At 40.4% G+C, this 22,461-nt stretch overlaps 1 protein-coding gene across 16 annotated transcripts in view; it reads left to right on the forward strand.

Moving 5' to 3' along the window:
- CHD9 (chromodomain helicase DNA binding protein 9) overlaps window positions 1-22,461 on the forward strand; it is a 183,503-nt gene that overhangs the window by 156,604 nt on the left and 4,438 nt on the right. For 12 of the 16 annotated variants that reach the window (XM_034788420.1, XM_034788421.1, XM_034788422.1 and 9 more), the window contains 6 exons: window positions 1,266-1,538; window positions 2,300-2,468; window positions 5,138-5,277; window positions 5,931-6,152; window positions 14,331-14,459; window positions 20,372-20,476. In XM_034788420.1, the coding sequence (XP_034644311.1) occupies window positions 1,266-1,538; window positions 2,300-2,468; window positions 5,138-5,277; window positions 5,931-6,152; window positions 14,331-14,459; window positions 20,372-20,476 (1,038 nt within the window). Of the gene's footprint in view, window positions 1-1,265; window positions 1,539-2,299; window positions 2,469-5,137; window positions 5,278-5,910; window positions 6,153-14,330; window positions 14,460-20,371; window positions 20,477-22,461 lie in introns of those variants that run through there. The other 4 variants (XM_034788424.1, XM_034788425.1, XM_034788431.1 and 1 more) reach the window with 2 other exon arrangements.

Raw genomic sequence — 22,461 nt, forward strand, 5'->3', positions numbered from 1 at the left:
TACGCAGCCAGATTGGAAGCTTCTGATGAAGGCATTGCTTTCAGAAGTCAAGCAGCTTAGGGAGAGCCTGAAAGGGAACTTCATGACAAAGGAAGAGACAAAAAGGGTGGGGGAGCTCAGAAGAGAGAGATTAGTATTAGTATCGGAAATTCAGGAGCTTTTAATCTCCACTATATTAACGTCACGAATATTTTTCTTAAAAAAACTTTGATTTCAATGTTCATGATTTTCAACTTTTAAGAGCGCCACTTGAGCTCTTAAACAATCTAACTTTCATAGGGAAGGTGGAAGGCCAATTTATGGACACCCACAAATAGAGGCATAACAAAACAACTAATCATTTTTGAAAATGTAGACCCTTGTTCTGAATATAGTGGTGTAGAACATAATCAGGATTAGGAGAGAACTGTAAAGAGCATTTTATATATTGGGCAGCTTTAGTGTTCACATATCTTGCACAAATATGTATGCTCTAACGGTATCAGCAAACTTTATGGATTTTATTTTTATATTACATAGCTTCTAAAAGGGTCCCCTACATTTTATTTGGGGAATTCAGCATGTATTGCTTAAGGTCTAAGTACATGCTTGACTTTTCAGTGGGACTATTTGTGTGTTTAAAATTAAATATATGCTTAGTGATCTGCCAGCTTGGGACTTAAGGTATTTGAATCTGTTCCGTTCCAGATTCAAACATAACAACAGGAACTATGAATAAGAGCATGCACATTTATTTTTATATTTGTGGTTGTTTATTATATTATTGTAGTACCTACAAGCCGCAGCCTAAATAGGATCCCATTAAGCTAGACACTGAACAAACATGTGTTAGGTGATAGCCCAAATGGTCATGGCCAAAAATCTGCAAACACTTCTGCACTGTTTCATTTTACTATCCACAGTATTCCCATTAAAATTAATGGGACTACTCATGTGAGTAAAGCAAAGCATGTGCTTAAGTATTTGCAGGAGCAGGACCTAAATAGACAAGATACACAGAGCGGAAGAAAGGAAGTATCATTGTCCACATTTTGCAAATGGTTATGTGAGGTATAGAAAGATCATGTGATCTCTCTGAAGTCACATAGGAAAACATGTTTTAGAGCCAGGAATTGAACCCAAATCCTGAGTACAAGTCCACTGACTTAACCATAAGATCATCCTTTCTCTTCTTTGTAGAAGAGTAAGATTTGCATTCTGAATGGCATAATGTATAGATTTGGTAAGCAGTTCCTTTGTAAAAAAAAAATTCTCTTTTTTTCTAGGATCGAGTTATGATTAACCGCCTAGACAGTATTTGTCAAACAGTGTTGAAAGGTAAATGGCCTTCAGCAAGAAGAAGTTATGACAGCAATACAGTAGCCTCTTTCTACACAACCAAACTTCTGGACAGCCCGGGTGCAGCTGCAGACTACAGTGAACCTAGTGCACCAACACCCCCAACTGCAGGTGTTAAGGAAGAACATGATCAGTCGCCACAGATGCCAAAGGTGAAGAAGCATGTACGAGAAAAGGAGTTTACAGTGAAAATCAATGACGTATGTTTATTTTTATTGCCCTAGGACCTGATTGCGATTGCGGTGTGCGGCATGCTTTACCTGCAAGTGGCTGCCTGCTCTCACTCTTACTTCCTTTGCACATTAGTTTACGGGTATTTGGATATGTTTCTTTTGGGCATTGAGCAATTTTAAATTTGCATATCCTAGTAGAGGGATCATCATTGAATGTATGTCCCTCTTTAAACTTTTGAAATCCTGCTGTTCAGATGCTTCCTCAAATGGTTTGTTTTATGCAGTTTCTAACAAACTGGTTAGTTGCATAAATAATAGGTGTTTCCAGTGAGTTTGGCTTTTTTTTGAACATTTTAGCATGCCCTACTCAAATTAGCACTTTATAATTTCATGTGCTTTTAAAAAGATTACAACTAGATTCTGTAGTTTCACATACATACTAGAGGTGTCTAAAATACCCATTTCCTATACTTGTAATTTGAGAGTTGTTGGTAGTAAGTACATATGGATGAGAACTCTGTTCTAGTAATTGGATTTGGGATTGCAGAGGATGAGGCTAAGGAAGTAGATAGATGTTCAGTGTCTGAATTTTTCAATTAAGATATTAATTTATTCACAATTTGTATTCATAAAGGTGGTCCTGTAAAATTTCTGGTTAGATTGGTTACTTGGAAGAAAAGCAAGGCTTGATTAAAGTCTTGTGTGATCTCATTTTCTCTCAACTCTTCTGGAATAGATGTGTTTTATGCAGGAATCCTGAACTTCTAACCCTGGCATTTGTTTAACAGGAAGGTGGTTTGAAATTGACTTTTCAGAAGCAGGGGTTTTCTCAGAAAAGGCTATTTGAAAGTGAAGAAGGCACGTTAGGACAGCAGCAATACCTGGCTCGGCTGCGTGAGCTCCAGAATGCTTCAGAGACCAGCCTTGTCAATTTTCCAAAATCCTTACCAGAATCAGGTAAACATTATGATCTATAATAGTATCAATTTACATAATGCTCCCTGGTCACAAGAATCTCTTTGAGACTGTACACTGTAGGGAAATAGACAAAGAGCCATTATACTTTGTCTGCCATTTTCTATCGGTGTTAATTTTCTGTGCATTCTTTATAATCCTGTGCCTGAGGCAATCAAACAGTCAAGTATAGTAGTATAGAGACAGTTTTGTGCTTTACTACTGTGATCCTTAATAATATTCTGAACAAAACTGTATTATAGTTCAATCAGAAATATATATTACAGCTAGAAAGTAGCCTCTGATCTGGATCCTCAATTTTTCGTGACAAGGAATGTTTAGATTTAGGTATTTGTTTTGGATCTATTTCTAATTATAGCTATGAAAGTCATTAAGTTCCAGAGGTTAATTACACGTGGAGGGGGGGGGAAGGCTTCCTTTTATACTTTTGAAATTTACCTCTCCATTTCATTGGATGCCTTCTAGTTCTTGTGATGGTGTCATGATTTCTTTGGTGCCACTATGGTCTCATTGTGGTAGTGATCGTCAATAGCTTTATTATATAAATATGTATTCAGAAAATGTCTAAAAGGGATATTATTTACCCTGTATATTACAATAGCTTCTTAAGGACTTAATATAATTGTGTGTGTGTGTATATATGTGTGTATGTGTAAAAAAAAAAAATATATATATATATATATATATATATTATTAACCCAGTAGACCATAATGACTCATATGGAGACATTATAATCTCTCACGTATACTTGAGTTATGCATGTGAGTAATCTTTATGAAAAGTAATGTCTGTAAACATGAAGTAGACACAATATTTAAGATGTTCATAATATTGACTAATTGTTTACAAAGTTTTTAAAATCTAAGCTTGAGTTACAGCAATTCCAAAATATATCTTTAACTTTGAAAAATGTACACATTTTTCATTTATGTAGAATAGAAGCTTATTGAAATCGTTTGTTGAATACAAGCTACATAAAAATACAGAAGTAGAAACTTGGTATGTCAAGTTTCAACCTAATACAGGATAATACATCCTTAAGCCTATTAAATATGTACGACAGTGTTGTCAACTTGTGCAATATTTGGGATCTTTAAGGGTTCTCATTAATGTCTTATTTTTTCTTCAATCTTGCAAATTTTTGCCCTCATCTAAAATGGCTGCCATATCCCATTACCATCTGGATCTGAAGGCAAAAGCTTCCCTTAGCAAGATGGATTGTATATCCATTTGACCTTATCAGATGAAAGTGAGGCTGCCCTTAGCAAAGATAGATGACATTCTGTTGGTTTCCAATGGCTCTGAAGCCAGGCTACTCTCAGGGAAGAGTGTGTCCCACTGAGGGCCATGCAAATTTAAAGGTATTAGGAATGGGACTGTAGGGACTATCAGGGAATGGAGTGGGTTAGGGAACTGGACAGGGCACTAAGAATCAAAGGAATGTGAGAAGCAGAGAACAGAGGGGATGGGGTACTAGGGAATGTTGGGATCAGGAGGCCATCTGAGAGGTGGTAGAAGGATATGAAGGCAAAGTGAGAAGAGCTGAAAGAGTGCAGAGGAATGTGGTGTGAAAGAGAATGTGATGGGTAAGAAACTGTGAGGGAGGGAAATATGAGTGGGGGTGGAAATATGAGTGGGGGTGAATGTAGGTGACAGTAGATGGTGGGGAAACATGCAGAAAGAATGTGATTGGAGCAGCTGCCTATCCTATTTAGCTAAGGACTGGATAGAATGGAATTGCCACATGCCCCCCAAGAGGACAATAGAAGGTAAGCAGAGTTCCCTCTAATCAGTAAAAAAAAAAAAAAAAAGATGCTGCATTTTTGTGTGTATTTAAGGTAGCATTTTGACCCTAAGATGATCACATACACAATGTGCATGAGCAGCTCCCGTAAAGGTGAAAAATCAAGAGACAGGTGAAAAACAGGGGTTTAAAACAAAAACAAAAAACCCAAACCTACTATGTTTTTAAGTCAATCTTAAGATGTTATTTTGGAAGATGGTGTAGTCTCTCATATTTTGAATGTTGAGCGTGTCAATATCTTGATGGAGATTCTTAAATGGGTACAACTTTCTAGGAATTTAAGTCCAAAACATGTTACCTTAAAATTGGTTCATTATATTGGTGAATGATATTTACATATAGAATACTGATTTAAGAATGCTTGCTTTCCTTTTTACAACATCACCAATTTGGGTGATACTTCACAAACGGTTGTGTCTTCCCTGCTGGCTTTGGAGCGGTTGTCTGCTAAAAACACTGTTCTGAGCTAATCATGGTCAGGCTAACAGCACTGAATGATGTTGGTTCGCAAATAAAGAAATAAAATGCACAGATAGCTTCTTCTGTACTAGAAAATTAAATTAAATCATTTGGAGTTAAATGATCTTTCCCTTATACAATGGAGATGGAAAAATATTTGATATTTTTTATTTTAATAGTACTAGCAGCTGCAACTATGATGTATTGATCCTTTTTTTTCTGTACTTGTTACAGGGTCTCTTTAGCAGTTAGATGATTTTTTGTTTATATGTGGGAATTCTCTTTAAATTACTCTATTTCAAATTATGGAACTTTTTTATTGAATGTGTTCCTGATTATAGACGGAACACACCTTTGACTAATTATATTGCATTATTAATTTGGTAGGTGCTTCCAATCAGTTAACAGCTAATGCTAATGGAGTGATAGTCGACAGCCAGCCTGTAGTCAAAAAGAGGAGAGGAAGGAGGAAGAATGTAGAAGGAGTTGACATCCTCTTTATAAATAGAAATAAACCACCTAATCATGTAAGTAAATGTGATTCTGTATCCAAAATATGAGTTCCATTTTACTGTGAATGTCTTAATTGAGCATATTATGCTGTGAACAAATAATTGCTAAACTTTAGCATTCAAATTATTTCATCTGGAATTAATCAGTATAAGCTTATAATTAAGGTCCTACTTAATTTGCAATGCTGTGAAAATTGCAGATTCTGCAATATTACGCTTCCACTGCAATTTTGACAGTGGGAGCCCCGGCTCCTTCTGTCAGCCCCAGGCAGATGTCAGCAGGAGCCACCACTCTCAGCCACGGGTGGCCGAAAGTGGAAAATCGCAGAAAAGTAATAATGGACTTTATTACTGCAAATAATACGGTCCATTATTACTTTTCCGCAATTTTCCGTGGCTTGTTCACAATTTTTTGATAATCATTCCACAATTCAAGTATTGCCTTACTTATAATCTTTTAAATGCGAACTGGAAAGGTTTTTATTAAAAACAAACAAAAAGTCACATCTATAATATTGCTTAATTACAATATGGAAAATTACATATAGATCTCTTTCAGAATGTAATTGGCTGTGTATTTAACTAAATTGGAGACCACCTACAAATTCTTTGTGACATTTATTTTCCAATATATTGCATATTTCTCAGAACATATTGTCTTTCTACAGGTTAGTCCAGGCATTAACACCTCGCAAGTTGCTCCAGTAATAAACCCAACACTTACTTATGCTCAGTCCCAAGGTTTACTTGATGCAGAAAGCCCAGTTCCTGTCATTAACCTGAAAGATGGAACAAGGCTTGCAGGGGATGATGCACCAAAAAGGAAGGATTTAGAAAAATGGCTTAAGGAACATCCTGGTTATGTTGAAGATTTAGGAGCTTTTATTCCTGTGAGTATTCTTTTGAACTCTGCTTTGCCTAAATAGTGAGTCTCATTCTGCCTTTGCATACTATATTTAAATCTATAATATATGCCACATGGGATTCCTTATTCTCTTCTCTTTTTTTCCTTCTTCTTCCCCTTCTTTATTTTCACTTTATTTGAAGAGGAGGTAGATGGGATGGGTCTCTTCATTGCTATCTTTCTTCTTCCCATCTCCATGCAATTTGTACACGAAGGCCAGTCCATGAATATAGCATTTAATCACTAATAAAAAATAATCAACAGTAAGATGCATTATCTGTTGCCATTTTTTATGGAGACTAATCCATTTCAAATATTTCTTTAATGAAAATTAGGAAATATGTATCTATGTGATGTTTCATTAGTTATAAATAACACTGAAAATGGGTGTATGTGCATTTTCACAATTATGCAAGAGGAGTAAGTTGGTTACAGTGGGATAAATGTCATAGGGACCTATATTTTAAATGCTTAGTAGTGTCAAATGTGAAATGGATTTGCTATTCCCACCTTGATACTTCTGAGCTTGTGATCTACTGACCCATAAATCTGTACAGAACAGACATTTATGGGATTAAAACCAAAAATTTTCTGTTCTGTAGAAGTGTTTTAATATGAAGTAATATTGGGTAAACTGGTATACCCAGAAGTAAAGTACTCCTGAAAATTGCAACTTTATCAGTACAAAAGGGGAAGCAGGAAATGATGAGCTTGAAATGGAATTGTTTGTGTACCTTTTGTCTTGCACTGGATGTATATAAATTTAGTTAAATTTTTAACTAAATTCTAATATTTCGGTTTAAGAATAATTTCAAATAACTATTAGAAGCTGAATAACTAAAAGGAGGCATCAGTTTTCTCCAGCTACCTGTATCATAGCCTCTCGGCCACTTTTTCTCCTCCTCTTCTTCGTGATTGGTTCGTGTCAGGCCTGTCCATTCTATCTGTGCACTGTTGGTAGTAAACCTGTCAGGGTATTAGGCAGTTGAGGGTGCTCTTTTTATTCAGAATGACTAAGTATATTAATATACTCTGTTGTAAATATTTCATTTTTATTCCAGTATCTTGCCTGTGCACGTTAAACAATGTTTTTTTAACTAGCTTAATAGTCAGGTCTTCTGAATGCTGATTGGTTGATAAATAACAAAAGTGCACCTTGATCATCTACATGCCCCTCAGGTGCAGACTCTTCATGCTAACAGGGAAAGTCATATCTAACGAATACTTCGTCTTAAAAAGTTCTGATTTTGACTAACTATGGCATTGTTAATAATCCTGCTGTATTAGAATAAATATGTAATACATGTACTTCTGTCATTATTGCTGTAGCCACCAGTCTAATCCAAATTTGACTTCAGCCAAATGTTATTTCCAGGTTTTTTGTTCAAATAGTAAAATTAAGCAGTCAAGTACACTCATAAATTAAACCTCTCGGCTTATATCATTTTTACGGTAATACTTAAAAACAGTCAGTGACTGTATGGGACCTCAAAGGTAGTAAAAACTCTGCAGGTTTGCCTCCTGTTCTGGTCCCTATATGCTGCTCTAGTGAAGTATTTGGACTGGGGAACAATTTCCCCAGCACAGGAGCACCAGAGGTCCAATGTAAGTGTCACTATGCAGTCCCTTGAGTAACTTCCAGCTGGAGGGGGCATGTCAAGCAGGTTGGTGAGAGTCCATAGTGGTGATCACTGCAGAGATTTTGTGCTGTGGTGCAGCCTGTAGGCCATCTTGAGGAGTCTGCCACAAGTTAGTACAGAACTTACCATTCATCTTCAAGTGATCTTCAAGTGATGATCTGTATGTGTATTCCACACATGGGTATGCATGCGCCTGAGTACACAATTTTTTGCAAGCATTGTCTGTTGGGCCGCATATGCTTTGTAGTTCTCCTTGTGCTCTGAACTGGGGGCATGAAGCAGTGCGGGCCAATGCTTCTCCAGGTCCTTCTTACCACTGGATGGTCTGAGTTGAAATCTTTGATAGCTTTAGATCCTTCCTATTGTATCACTTCTGTAAATATATTTTAAATAGTTTTAGTATTTTTCTCATATAGTATAGTTAGTTATTTTCTGTTTCCTTCTACCCCTTCCAAGAAGGATTTTTTCCCCCCAAGAAGGCTGAGATTATACCTGGGATTCTGAGGTTCAAAAACTGCGTTTCCTGCCCTCCCTCCATTTCTGTGAGCAGTGAACATCAATATTGTGTTTGCTGCCTGGGTAAGGCTCACATCTCAGCCAAGTGCAGCATCTGCTACTCCTTTCCCCCCAGAACTCATGAGGGTTGGGAACTGAGACTTAGGAAACACCTGGTGGAGAAGCCTATGAGAGACCAATCAGATCCAGGTCAGAGACACCCATCCACCCCCAATACATCCGTCTCATCAAGCATAAGTTCAGGAATGGAGGCTAAGACTTCTAAGCCGCTTCCCATGAGATTAAAGGGGTAGGGACAAACTGTCTTCTTTGAGGACTGCTTTGAAGAGAAAGGAGCCCTCTCTGACCCTGTCAAAGTCAGAAGAGTCTGCAGACATGGGCATCAGGGACTTAAGCCCGAGTAAACCTCAGCAGGAGAAAGTGGCATGCAGGAGTACAGATCCGCTGATTCTAGCATCAGTTCCTATGGCGAAGTCTCAAGACAAACAGATCAGACATGGTGCTAAAGCACATGGCCCAGGTGAGATCAGACTTCCACTGTAACCAGGGAAATTCCTGTTCCAGTGGCTCCATCAGTGAACTCTCCCCACACCTCCTGACGGTCTGAGATCTTTTGTCTCCATGGAGGACATTTTTGCTCTCCCCTATCATCTGCCCCTCCTGTCGAGATCATCTTTATCTCAGGACATTGTCACTCCAGAGAAAGAGACTATCCCAAGGATACAGAATAATTCTCCCTTCCCAACCTGCCAGCCTTGGTGCGCAGCCATCAGTATTCTCAGTAGTCCAGGATCCAGTCTTTTTCTTACACATACCCCTGATTGAGAACCACTGGTTTAGAGGAACAGCTATAGCCATTATTATGAGGAGAGACTTGTGGTTACAATCTTCAGGTTTCCCTACGTAGGTACAGACTACCATCCAAGATTTGCCCTTCGATGCGATCAATCTGTTTCATGAGGAGACAGATAAATCTCTCTGCTTCCTCAAGGACTCAAAGACAACTCTTCACTCTCTGGTATCTCTGTACCCAGGCCCACAAGAGAAAACATCACAGACAGAGGTATAAGGTGAGACTGCCTCCACAGCTCTTTTATCATCAATGTCCTCAGGCAAATAAAAGACAGAAGGTTTATAGGCCCAGGAATACAATCTCTGCAACATCTTACTCTAACCCCTAGTCCAAGAGTTTCTTTTGACGAGACTGTAGAGACTCCCACATACCTGTACTGTTGCCACATCATTCCTCCTCAGATTTTTGGAGGCCACCTTACCCATTTTGCTGGCAACTGGAGGGCCCTAACTGCCAACAAATGCGTACTGGAAATTATTCACGGCAACTATCTGATTGAGTTTCTGGCTACTCCTACACACACACACCCTTCACAGTTCCTTTTCAGGGACTATTCTCATGAGATGATTCTCTGACGGGAAGTGGACTCACTTCTCCTTTGGCGAGCCAGAGAAAAGGTTCCATCTAAATGACAAGGGAGGGGATTCTACTCCCCTTCATTTTTGATCCCCAGAAAGAATGAGGGATGGAGGCCCATTCTCAACCTATGATGACTGAACTTATTCATCCAAAAGCTTTAAAATTCTGCAGGATTGCCTTGGCATCAATAATTCCATCCCTAGAGGAGGGCATGTGGTTTGTAGCTGTCCTCATGGAAGACTCATACGTTTGCATAGATGTTCACCCACCCCACAGAAGGTTCCTAAGGTTCCTCTTTGATCAAGACCATTACCTATTCAGCGTCCTCCCCTTTGAGTTAGTCATGCAGCACCCAGGGTGTTTATAAAGGTTTTCAGTAGTGGTGGAGCTTGAATGAGAAGAAGGGGATTCACCATCTTTCCATACCCTGATGATTGGCTTCTGATGAGCAGATCTTACGAAGAAGTCTGTAGAGCAACCTGATTCCTGCTCAGTCTACTGCCTTTCTTAGGTGTTTGCATTAACTACAAGAAATCCATATTAGCCCCCATAAATTTCATAGGGGTGACATTGTATTTGGCCACAGCAAGAATTTATCTACCTCTCAAGAGGTTTCAGGCTAGGAGAGTTCTCCTACACCAGGTCACTATCAGACCCTGGACCTCAATCAGAACTTGCCTTTCCCTCCGCAGCCACATGGCACCATGCACACACATGATGTTATTTGCCAGGCTTCATCTTCGTTGTCTTCAAGCCTGGTTTCTCTCTATGTACTCACCAGAGAGAGATAACATCAACAACGAGGTGGCAATTCCATCAAAGGTTTTGGACTCTCATCTGGTGGACAAAGCCAAAGTTCAGGTGGGAATCCCTTTCTTCACACTGACTCCCAAGGCAGTCATCTTCACTGATGCATGCCTCTTAGGTTGGGATGTTCATGTGGGTGATCATACAGCACAGGGCCTCTGGACCCTTAGGAAGTCCAGAATGCATGAATTTACTAGAACTCAAGGGGTACATTGAGCCCGCAACGCCTTCCTCCCACTTATCTGATCCTGGCATGTCCAAGTAATGTTGGACAATAGGATAACTATATTCTGTATATACAAGTGTTGGGAAACGAGATCCCCCTTCCACTTTGTATAGAGGCAGTCAACCTCTGGAACTGGTGCATCAGCCATCACATACCCCAATCAGGAGTATACTTACCAGAGGTGCAGAATTCCCTAGCAGACATCTCAGCAAATATTTTTCTGCTACTCATGAATGGGAAAGTCACAATTTGGTTCTCTTCATGCAATGGGAAATGCCATACTCGAACCTTTTTTGCCTCACACATTAACAAAAGCATCCCCCATACTGCCCCAGAGCGGCCCGGGGCAAGGTCTCATTGGGAGATGCTCAGCTGCTATTATGGAAGGATCTATGTCATTCCTCCCATTCCATTAATACCACAGGATCTATAGAAAATCTTTCGAGACAGAGCTCAAGTCATCCTTATTGTGCCCAACTAGATGATCACAATGGTCCCTTTGGCCCTGGAATCTGTGAATCTATATAAAACTGGCTGAGATAGTTCTGGTTTACAGATCTACTGAAGTTTTCAGCTCAGCCACCATAAACATCTGCCCATTTTCAGGCACCCTGGTCCAGAACCACTGCAGATCATAGTCTGGTATTTGAATGGGCATCAAATGTAGAGTGCTCATGTTCCAGAATCGTGCAATCTATCTTTATCTTTAACAAAGCAGAAAATACTCTATTAAGATATGTTGTTCAGCCCAATGGAAGCATTTCTCCACTTGGTCTCAGCAACACCAGAACTGGCTGGAATCCCTACTATCCTGGAATATTTTCTTACCTATTGGTCCCCAGGTCTCACTTTCAATTCCTTCTAAGAGCATTTAGCAGCAATCAGTGCTTTTCATCCTCTGGCAGATAACCACATGATCTTCACTCATTCTGTCACAACTCGCTTTTTGAAGGGGCTTCTTAGATCCTTTCCACTGTTGGTGAAGTTTGCACCTCAGTTCTGTCATTTCTCAACAGCCTCCCCTCGAGCCTCTGGCCACATGCTCTATGGTTCTTCTGTCTATGAAGTTGGCCTTTCTAATCACTATAACATCAGTCAGAAGATTCAGCGAGCTGGGAGTACTTATGATAGACCTGCCGTATATTGACTTATCTAAAGAAAAAGGCTCATTACATCCCACCCCAAATTCATCCCTAAAGAAGTTTGAGTTTCATATGAGTCATACCATCCACTTACCATTTCCCCCCTAAACCACGTGCTTCAGATGAAATGAGGAGGCTGTGTTCTCTGGATGTCCAAAGGGCATTGGCCTTTACCTACAAAGAACAAAAGACATTAGAAAGTCATCTAAACTATTCATTTCCGTAGCAGAGAGATCATGGGGTCAAGCAGTATGTGTTTAGAGATTTTCAAAATGGATTTCTGATTGTATTATCCTTTGTTATCAACTAGCTCATATTTCCCCCTCTTCCCAGAGGGAGTGAGGGCTCATTCTACTAAAGCTCAAGGAACCTCTGCTGCATCTCTAAAACTGTCTCTACCCTGCCAGGAGGCTGATACCTGGTAGAGATATGTAGGGCAGTTACTGGAAGATACAGCAGTGAGGATAGTAGTATTACAGTCAGCTATCACTTCTTCATCCTCACACCGAACATGCATTTGAGTACTGCTTGTTAATCTCCCACCTGTGGAATACACATAGGGACCATCACTCGAAGAAGAAATGCTGGTTACTTATCTGTAACTGGAGGTTCTTCAAAATGTGCCGTCCCTATCTGTATTCCACTCCCCACCCTCTGTCCTTTCTGCTCCGGATTTTTTGGATTTGAGGTAAGAGTAGAAACTGGAGAGGCATCGGTCCAGGCCGCCCTTTATACCGTCGGTTCGGAGCACAAGGAGAGCCAGGGCGCATGTGCAAGTTAAAAGATGCTGTTTGTGAAAAATTCTTGACTTAGGCATGTGGTGTGCATGCGTATCCATGTGTGGAATACAGATCACACATCTCAAAGAGCCTCCTGTTTCATTTAAGTCACCTCAATTTTCCTTTTCCTGTTCTTTCCACCACTCTCCTCCCCCAGCAAACTAGCAACTGGGAGTGACAACTTAGTGTTTCATACTCATTACATCCCAATGAATGCCATTACTCTACTATATGTTGACTAGATGATAAGTAAATGTATAATTGGAAAAGATTAAGAGTATTGATACATTTTAAAAGAACATAGTCTGAATGTCCAGAATTTTATACTGAGATTTTCAGAGTAGTGCAGGGGATTTGGCCATACACTGCTCTGAGACTGTCTGTTTTTAAAATCAGGAGATAACAGCTGTACAGTACTGCTCACTTAAAGTCATCCCAGTTAACATTGTTTCATTGTTGCATTGCTGATCAATTAGAGAACATGCTCTTTTAAAGTTGCTCAGTGCTCCCTTATAACGTCGTTTGGCAGCTGTCTGCTTTGTCCACTGCTTAGAGAAAGAGCAGCCTGTTGGAGCTAGCTGGTGGGGGCTTTGGAACCAGGGTGGACAAGCAGCCCCGCTATCAGCTCCCCGCACCCCTATGTTTTCTGTGAGCAGCCACCCAGCAGGCTATCAATTGCCTGGCAGTTCAGCTGTCCCTCCCCCGACTGCCATGTGCTGCTCCTGTCCTGTGCCTTGGAGCTGCTCGTGGGAGCCTCCTGCTTGCTGTGCAAGGGGGAGGAAGAGGGGTGCTAATGTCAGGGTGTCCCTTTCCCCACTTCCCCCCACTCCTTTACCCCATCTCCACAGAGTGGGGGGACATGACAGGGCTCAGGACGGAGGGAGCTTGCTGGCTGCAGCTGCTGTCTCAACTTGTTGATCTACTTTAAAAGGCAGTGTACTTAGAGTGGGGTCAGCATATTTAAAGGGGCAATGCACGCATGTCTCTTTTTTTTTCTCTCTCACACACACTCACACACACACACGGTGTGTGTCTCTGTTTCTCTCTGCCATGCTGTCTCCCCTCTCTCCATTCGTGCTGCCTTGTAGAGTGTGAGGCTACATTAACAACGTGTTAACCCTTGAGGGGGTCTCCGAGTAGTTGTTCATCATTTAGCAGTAAGGCATTCCCTGGGAAATATCCAACCCTCTTCCACCCTCTGACTTCACCACCTCAACCAAGCTTCACAATCATCATTGCAGTGTACAGTATTAAATTGTTTGTTTAAAATTTATACTCTGTGTATGTATGTATGTGTGTGTATATGTATATATATATGTAGAGATAGTCTTTTCTCTGGTGAATACTTTTTCCCTGGAACCTCCCCCTCCCCCCCCCATTTATATTAATTCTTATGGGGAAATTGGATTCACTTCACATCGTTTTGCTTAAAGTAGCATTTTTCAGGAGTTACTGTACAAGGTAAGACTGCTTGTGATGTTGGAAATATGAAAAGATTTACCTTAAAATGAGAGGGTTGCTTATAAGAATAAATAAACAAGTCCACTTTCTCAGCACTTTTGTAAGTAGTTTTACTAGAAAACTAATATTAATAATTCATTATTTAAATCCCTCTAAAACAGAGAATGCAGCTTCATGATGGGAGGCCCAAACAAAAAAGGCACCGTTGTCGAAACCCTAATAAACTGGATGTTAATAGTCTCACTGGTGAAGAACGTGTTCAGCTGATCAATAGAAGAAATGCTAGAAAGGTAATCCTGTTACTGTGTCCACTCTCATTTTGCCCAAACACAAAATTTATGTGAAATTAAGTGTTCATATCTTCTGCTAGGAAGTCCTTATGTACAGTCTAAAGTTTGTTTTATTAAGTTAATTTGTAAATGGAAAACTTTCGTAAGTTGCTGCAAAATTATTCTGGAGATTCTGTGCAAAATTACACGCACTAAGTGTATACACAGCATTGTATGTTTCTGTTGGGTGGAATTCAGCCAATAAAGAGGGCCTGCACAATGTCCTATGCAGTACTCCAACCCCATGTTAAAAATTTTGAAGACTTTTATAGGGTCATGCATGAGCCCCCTGCTCTGGGTGAATTTCATCTGCTAAGAATAGTACAGTATTAAACTGAGGCTTCATAATAACGAGTAAATTCTAAATGATCAAGTACTGTGAAAATGCAGCTATAGGGTTGGTGTCACCGTGTGGAAAAACAGATTGATAAGTGGGAGCTGCTCTGGATTTGCTTACATTTATTAGGGGGATATTCTTAAATTGATGTTTTAATACAGTAATTTTTCTTTCCCAGAAGAGTGAAAACTTTTTTTAAGCTAAAATTCCGTTGTCACCCCCTCTCTGGATATTGCTAGACCATTCCTGCCAGAGTTAACTTAGTATAAATATTTCCAGCAAATAATTTTATAAAAAAATTGTCAAGTGTTAAAAATTTGTCAACCCTGTTACTTGGGTTAAAAGTTTTGTTTAAACAGACATACTGATGACTAGATTTCCTGGCACCTCACTCTTCTGTTTGCAAACACACATCCCTCTAATGTTAACAGCTCATTAAAGGACATTTCTTCTCCATCTTCCTGGTAGGGTAGAGACAGTTTTAGATCTACAGGGTTTGTGTTGGGTAAATCTACAGAGTTGAGCAGGCTGAGCTGCCAGTAATTTTTGCATGATTCGTAGTGTGAGTGCAAAAAGAATTCACCAGATTTGCAAGTGCAGGAGTAGACCTGACCTGCACCCAGCGGGACACAACTACAAATGTTGGGTCCAGGTGAGATGGGAAAACAAAAGGACCCTCCTGGTATTGGTTCAGGTCAGTTGTCCTCGTCCTGCTCGTGGGGTTAGCATGGCAGCGGCTGCATGCCCCATTCTGCTGGCCATCCCCACCTCGCTGCACTGTTATGCTGAAGAGTGAGCGTGGAAAGTCGCACAATGCCTCTCATTCCACACTGCAGGCAGCACAGCAAGGGGCAGTGGATGGCATCAGCAAGGCATGTAGCTGCTGCCATGCCAGCCCCTTGGAGGAGGAGGAGAGTCAGCTCCCTGGGCAAGAGGTGGCAGTGATGGTGTTGACTAAGGTTTGTGGGAAAGGGTCTGGGTTGGGTTGGAAAATAACTTGACTCACTCAAGTGAGCTTGAGTCTGGGTCAGGCCTAAAAATTAGGCACAAGCAGACCTCTACTTAGCAGGTGAAAATTTCCTTTCTTCTCTTTCATCATGGCTCTTGCAGCAACTTCTGGCAGCTCAGCTTGTACCAGCACAGCATATTGCACTCCACAAAATCTATAGATTTCTCCTCTCATCCTCTTGTACCCTTACAGGGTGATAGAGGAGAAGAAATGTCCCCTTAGCTAATGATGGGCTGCTAACACAAGAGGGTCATGTACTTGAAGACCCAAGAGGTGAGATGATTTTAAAATGATCTCATCTCATGAGCCCCAGTACTTTTAAGCCTCTGGACACTTTCAATTCTCAATTTCTGTTTCAAAAATTTAATAATAATTCATTCAATATTCTCAGTTTAGTTACTGTTGAAAATGACCTGGAAATCACAAGAGGGATGCAATGTGTGCTTCTGAAGGGGCTTTAGGAAACTGGGGGAATAAGAAGAGAGAAAAGGGATCCAAGGAGTCCGTGGAACCTTAACAATAAAGAAAAAAATTACTGAAAATTAATTTAAATATATTTAAAATTGCATAGAAAACCCTTTTTTCTAGTATTTCCTTTTATCAATCTACTATGAACATCTTTTACATAATGGAAGAATAGTTTCATAAACTACTTTAACATCTATTTCGTTTTTGCTTAAGGTGGAGTTTGCAATAAGCCTCACCAAATGTGTGCATTAGTAGATTACTGATGTATTATTGTGTGGTTGAAGACAAAAGTTTAAATGCAGCCAAAGCCTGCAGATGTTGTGGCTTTTTACTGTAGAACACTGAAAGTATGCTTCACTAACAGGCTGGATCTTGATGATGATTGGTGGTGGTTCTGTAAATCTTAAAAATATCCATTATTACAAAAGTGTGGTGACTTTTTTACTCAGAAGTCTGTGATGCTTGACATATAATGATGGCTTGCATTTGTATAACACCTTTCATGCAGAAGGATCTCAAAGTTATTTACAAAATCACTTCACCCATCATGGAAGTATTGCAACCATTTAAAAGTCCCCAGGAACATTGCTCAACAGTTTAGAACAGAAAATGAAGAATACCCCATCCAGTTGAAATAACAGGGAGAATTGTAGGTAGGCAGAACATAATTACCCAAGTTGAATTGGGCCAGAACACCAGGATTAACAAGCCTGTTCTTGCAAAAATTGCTGTGGTATGAAAGGTCAAGTCCTTAGTGTTAAATGTCACCTGAAAGTTGTAATCTTCAGCATCACAAGTCCCTCAGTAATATTGGTTCCATACTGACTTTGGAGGGAAAAATGACCACCAACCACTTCTTCAGAACCTTGGATGTCTTCTGTCAAAGTAATGACCCATCACATTCCTTCTTAATAGGAGTTCTGAAAAGATCACCGCCAAAGTGATAAAGCTTCCAGTCCTGTTTCTTCGACATTTGATTTTGTGTGTGTGTGTAAACCCTCTGCATGCATGATTCATTTCAGGTTGTATGGTTGTGTATTTGGTCTGTTTGACATCTCATGATTTTTATCCTCCAAAGACAGCATTGTGTGTTGTCTGATCAAGAATAGATCTCAACCCTAGTGTTATTTGTGTTAAGTATCTATCACAAATACAGTGCTTGCTATTATAATGTTACTGTTTTGGCATTGAGTGGTATCCAAGATACTACAGTTCACACCAATATTTAAAATAGAAAATAAGTATACTGATGGTATAGCGTCTCTTGGCGAGTGTTGACTTCTCAGTCATGTCCAGTCTGTCACTTCCAGAGACAAATGTGAGAAGCCTCTGATGGGTGATGGAGACAAAGGAGGCTTAGCCGGAGAGTAAACAAAGAGGGAACAAACAGAAGGGGGGAGGGGTGTATTAGACAAGCACTGGTAGTGATTCCTTAGTTATGATTGTGTTGAGAATTATACTTTCAGCAAGTTCACTGTAAATTTTCAGAGGACAAATTAATGTTCTATGTAATCTTTCTTAATAAAGGGTTTGCTAACTTTTCCAAAGGAAACACTTGAAAAATGCCCCCTTGAAGTTTTGCCTTGGTTTTCATACACTTCTTTGGATGACTCTAGCTAAACAGCCACAAACACCAGAAATTCTAAACTTCACGCATACCTTCTGTTACATTTCAGACATCATCTACTTTCAAGGTTTTTAAAATTAATTCAATAGGTTATCTTGTACTGAGACTGGCCAATAGAATTGCTCAGATTTGTCAGCTATTTCTGTGTTCATTCTGCCAACCTGCTTTCTGATTCACCAACATACCCATTATGAGTCATGTTGGCAGGTTTCATAGCAGGGTAAAGGGAGCTGTTCTTGGGGAGAGATGTGGCTTGGGGTAGGGATGTGGAATTGCAGGCAGATGGATCAGGGATTGGGAAGGGCATGAAGGAATTCAGCTGGGCTTTGGGGAAGGGTAATGTGCAGGGAAATAAAGTGGAAACACTTCCGTATGTCGGAGTGAGTTTGGGGTGGTGGACGTGGGTGTGGTTTTGAGTCTGAACAGTGTACCCAAAGCAGCATTACTGTAGGGAGCCCTTCAAGTGCTCTTTCATCAATGCACAGACACTCAGCTCTTCTGGTACTGCAGCCTTAGCTGTCCAGCACACCAAACAGCAGTGCCAGGAAAAAGGAGCTACGCTGCACATAAATACTGATGTATCAATCAAGGGCTCCCAGTGGCTCTGTGCTTTTGTGTAGGAGAATGAGGGAGCAGCACCAGGAAGACTTTCAAGCACCATTGCCTCAAAAGCACTGGTCTCCGAAGCCTCTTCTGTGGCCTGAGGACCTCCAGTCAAAACACTCCCTTCTGCAACTAAAATCCCCAAACCTCCTGTCCCTTGCTCGCCGCTCACTCCCCCATGCCCAATTTTTAGGCCCTCTAATACCGCCAACTCATTCATAAAGCTGCCTGGATGGAGTGCAGGATTCAGGAAGGCCTGGGTATGTGATTTGGGGGGTGGGGAGCTCTAAAATGAGGGAATCCCAGTGCGTCTGTACCAAGGCCTGTACCAGCATTGGAAGGACTCCCCTAAGTTCCCCAGGAGGAGCCAGTGCCAGTGTCTTGACCCAAATACACTATGTTCTCCCATGGTGGTATTTTAGGGAGCTGAGCCAACAGCACTGGGGAACCCTATCAAAGATGGTTGTCCCAGTGCAGAGACATTTGAGCTCTCCCCGCCACAAGCTGCCTGCACAGTGATACTCCCTCTTTGCTGCAACGAGATTCACCACTGTAAACTGCCTGCCCCATTTCCTTCTATGTTCCCAATCACTACCCTGCCCCAACACCCCCGATCGCCTGGCTCATTTCTGCTCTTCCCTTTTTGGTTCTCGGTTATCCATGCGGCAGCCCCATGGGGAGCTAAGGAGCAGAGGCAGATTACTGTTTTGTGGACCCGAACAAGTGCCCCCCTTCCCCTACGGCACCACTGCTGGAGAAATAGGGTCAGAACACGGGGGCTTGCCCAGCCCCGTTTCCGGCTGCCCAGCACTCCTGCTGGGCAACAGAGGAAGCCTGTGCACCCCAACCCCACTCCCCAGTAGGAGTGCCAGGTGGGCGGAGCAGGTTGGGGTGGAGGGGCGCTCCAATTGGCTGGGGCCCCTGGACACAGGCACCTTTGGCCCTGTGGCTAATCCACCACTGCCAAGGAGGGATGAAGAGCTGGTTAGAGAAGGTCTGGCAGTTAACAGAGATGTGGAGGACATGAGGAGTGTGAATTAAAAATGAGGCTTGAGCTGAAAGGAGCTTGAGTGGAGAAGAACAGAGGAAGTGCTCCTTTTCCCTTTCCTTCCTTTCATTCAGCTGTGTCGTAGATCAAACCCTACTTCTCCTCTTCCACGTCATGATGAGGTATAAAAAAGGGGAGTTGATGACAAGGATTTTTGATGACTTAACTGCTTATTTTGTTGCTTTTTGTGGGATGCATTGATGGGAGACGCTGTTTAGAAACCTTAACTCAAAATTAAAGTTTGACTTGGGGGGGGGGGGAACTATAGGAAAATAAATAGTTTACCCTGCCAGAAAGAGCAGCTCTTATTAGACAAAAAGGGTGCCTCTTGAAAAGCAGAATCAGGGGTGATAGGTTAGAACTGATTCACCCACCAAAAGGTAAGCAATTTTTAATAAACAAAAGGAGTATGAATTTTCCTTTTTAAACTTTGACACCTGCTTTCATATGTTCATTATTCGTGTGACACCATCCCATTTCAGTACATTTCTGAAATGAACCCTGGCATTTATACTAAATCTTACATTAGTAAGATTGTCAGATACTGAAGTTACTATATGTGAGTTTAGTGGCTGCTGACGACTGGTACAGATTTATTGAGCACCTATTTTATTCCATTCTGACAGAAACTAATGACAAACCTGGAGTGCTGTTTCGCTTTCAAATGCTGTCAGGTTATATATGATTTTTTGAAAAAGACATAAATGAAACCAGAGTATCAAATCAGGAAAATCCAAAGTAAACTGAAAAATGTTTCTTCTCAAAACTTTTTATTTCTTAGGTGGGAGGTGCTTTTGCTCCACCACTGAAGGACTTGTGCAGATTCTTGAAAGAAAATCCTGAGTATGGAGTAGCTCCTGAATGGGGAGATGTTGTGAAACAGTCTGTGAGTATTTACAGGATGAACAATGTGATCTATCATGTGAAATCTGCTCTTTTTTTTTAAAGAAAGAAACAGACCGATACTAGCATTAGTTTCAGATACTAAAGTCAGGCAACCGTTATTTAATGTACCTTTGGATGCTCTTAGGAAAATCTACCTGCCTACCCATGATATCTACTTATCTATCCTTTGCCACAATGATGAAGGTAATTACAAAATTAAAATTTTAATTGGCCATCAAAATAAAATTACTTTTCCTGGGAAAATGAGCAAGTAGAATTTTTGAAGATTGATTTAATTGTACTAGGTACCTAACTTAAGAGCCAGCTATTTATTAAAATAGCTATTATGTTCTGCATTTTATTTTCTAGTTCAGAACTGTATTGTTAGGCAGATTCCAGTGGAAGTGAGATTTATATATTGTAAAAGTTTAATTGTTTGGGGTGTCATACATCTGTCCTTGTAGAATAAAAAATGTGTTTAATATTTACAGCTCTACAGTGAGCAGGCTTTTAAAGTAGAGATCATAAACTAGACTTCGAGCAAAATTTTCTGAATTGCTTGTCTCATGTGACTTGTCTCTTTCGAAAATAGGACTTAGGCTCCTGAATCAGTTGGCACTTCAGAAAATTTTACTCTAGTGTCTTGTGCCCTCTGATTCCCAGGAGCATGGTTTGTGCTGCTCTGGCCTCACCTGTGCTGTTTCTTCTGTTTGGCTCTCCACTCTGTATGTGCTACTAGAATTGTGTGACATAAGGAACATGCTCCCCACTGGCATGGGAGCAGCTTAATGCCAATAGTAAGATGCATCTAATGTGTAGTTTTTCCCAGGTTAGACTTATGAATGTAGCTCTAAGAATATACATTTATTGCAGCCCCTTCTGCATTGTAAACCAAATTTTAATATAGTTTGAAAAACTGAATTTGCAGCTATTTGTGGACACACAGTTTGCATTCACATTTGCAGATCAAATAATTGTGCATGTGCCAACCTGATTTGCCAGATGTACACTTTGTGCACACATAGGTGTACGCAAAAATTTGTGACCACAATTTCTGAGGCCACTTACAAATTTTCCCCTTTCTGTAGAACTTGTAGGAAATATCCAAATCTCATGGGACACGTGGTACAGAAGAAGGAATCTACAAGGATGTTTTTATTTCTGTAATGAAAAAACAAACCCAAAAAACAAATCCTGTTATCTGTAAAAAGTGACAGTCTGTTATAAGTGCAGTAGATCAAAATAACACAGATAATTTTATTTGAGGTTTGTACCCCAGTAAGTTGAAAGGGAAAATTTCATTTAATTATTGATGCTGTTTTTTGTCTTCAGGCTCAGCAAAACAGCATGCATATATTTTCATTGTGAAAACTGTATAACTGATTCATCTGTCCTTTGTTTTATTGGGATGAGTACCTTTTTTTTTTTTTTTTAAACACATCACCACCACCACCTACCTATGGACACAAAGCTGTAAACCTACCCTCCTTTATCTCCATGCAAATAGAAGTGGCTAGAGGTGCAGGCCTCAAAATGTTGGATAACAAAATCCTGCTCTAGGAACTTTATTTACCCTTCCACTCCTCATGTCCACATAGAGATTAAGATAATTTCTGGTGGTAATCCTGTGAAGTCTGTATACCCACCTGCCAGAACTGGTGGGGATTGTACTACATTTGCTGTACAGAGTCAGCCTCAGGCAGAGGATTGCAGGGTTTTTATTTATTTATTTAACAACATTTTAGGCTTCTGCAGTTAATCATAACTACTATAGTATTTAAAAATAGTATCTTCTTACTTAACTCATCCTTACGTTCATTGAAAGTTCTGAGCACTTGCTTTAGTGACAAAGTAATTTTTACTATTTTTTTTCTTGTTGGTATAGCAGGGCCAGTACAGCTAACAGTGAGCTAGATTCTATTCTGGTTAATATGCCAACAGAATTGTAAAGTTCCAGTTGCAGGACTAGGTTCTGCCCTCTTTTAT

The sequence above is a fragment of the Trachemys scripta genome, chromosome 13, assembly GCF_013100865.1.
Source record: "Trachemys scripta elegans isolate TJP31775 chromosome 13, CAS_Tse_1.0, whole genome shotgun sequence".
Lineage (NCBI taxonomy): Eukaryota > Metazoa > Chordata > Testudines > Emydidae > Trachemys > Trachemys scripta.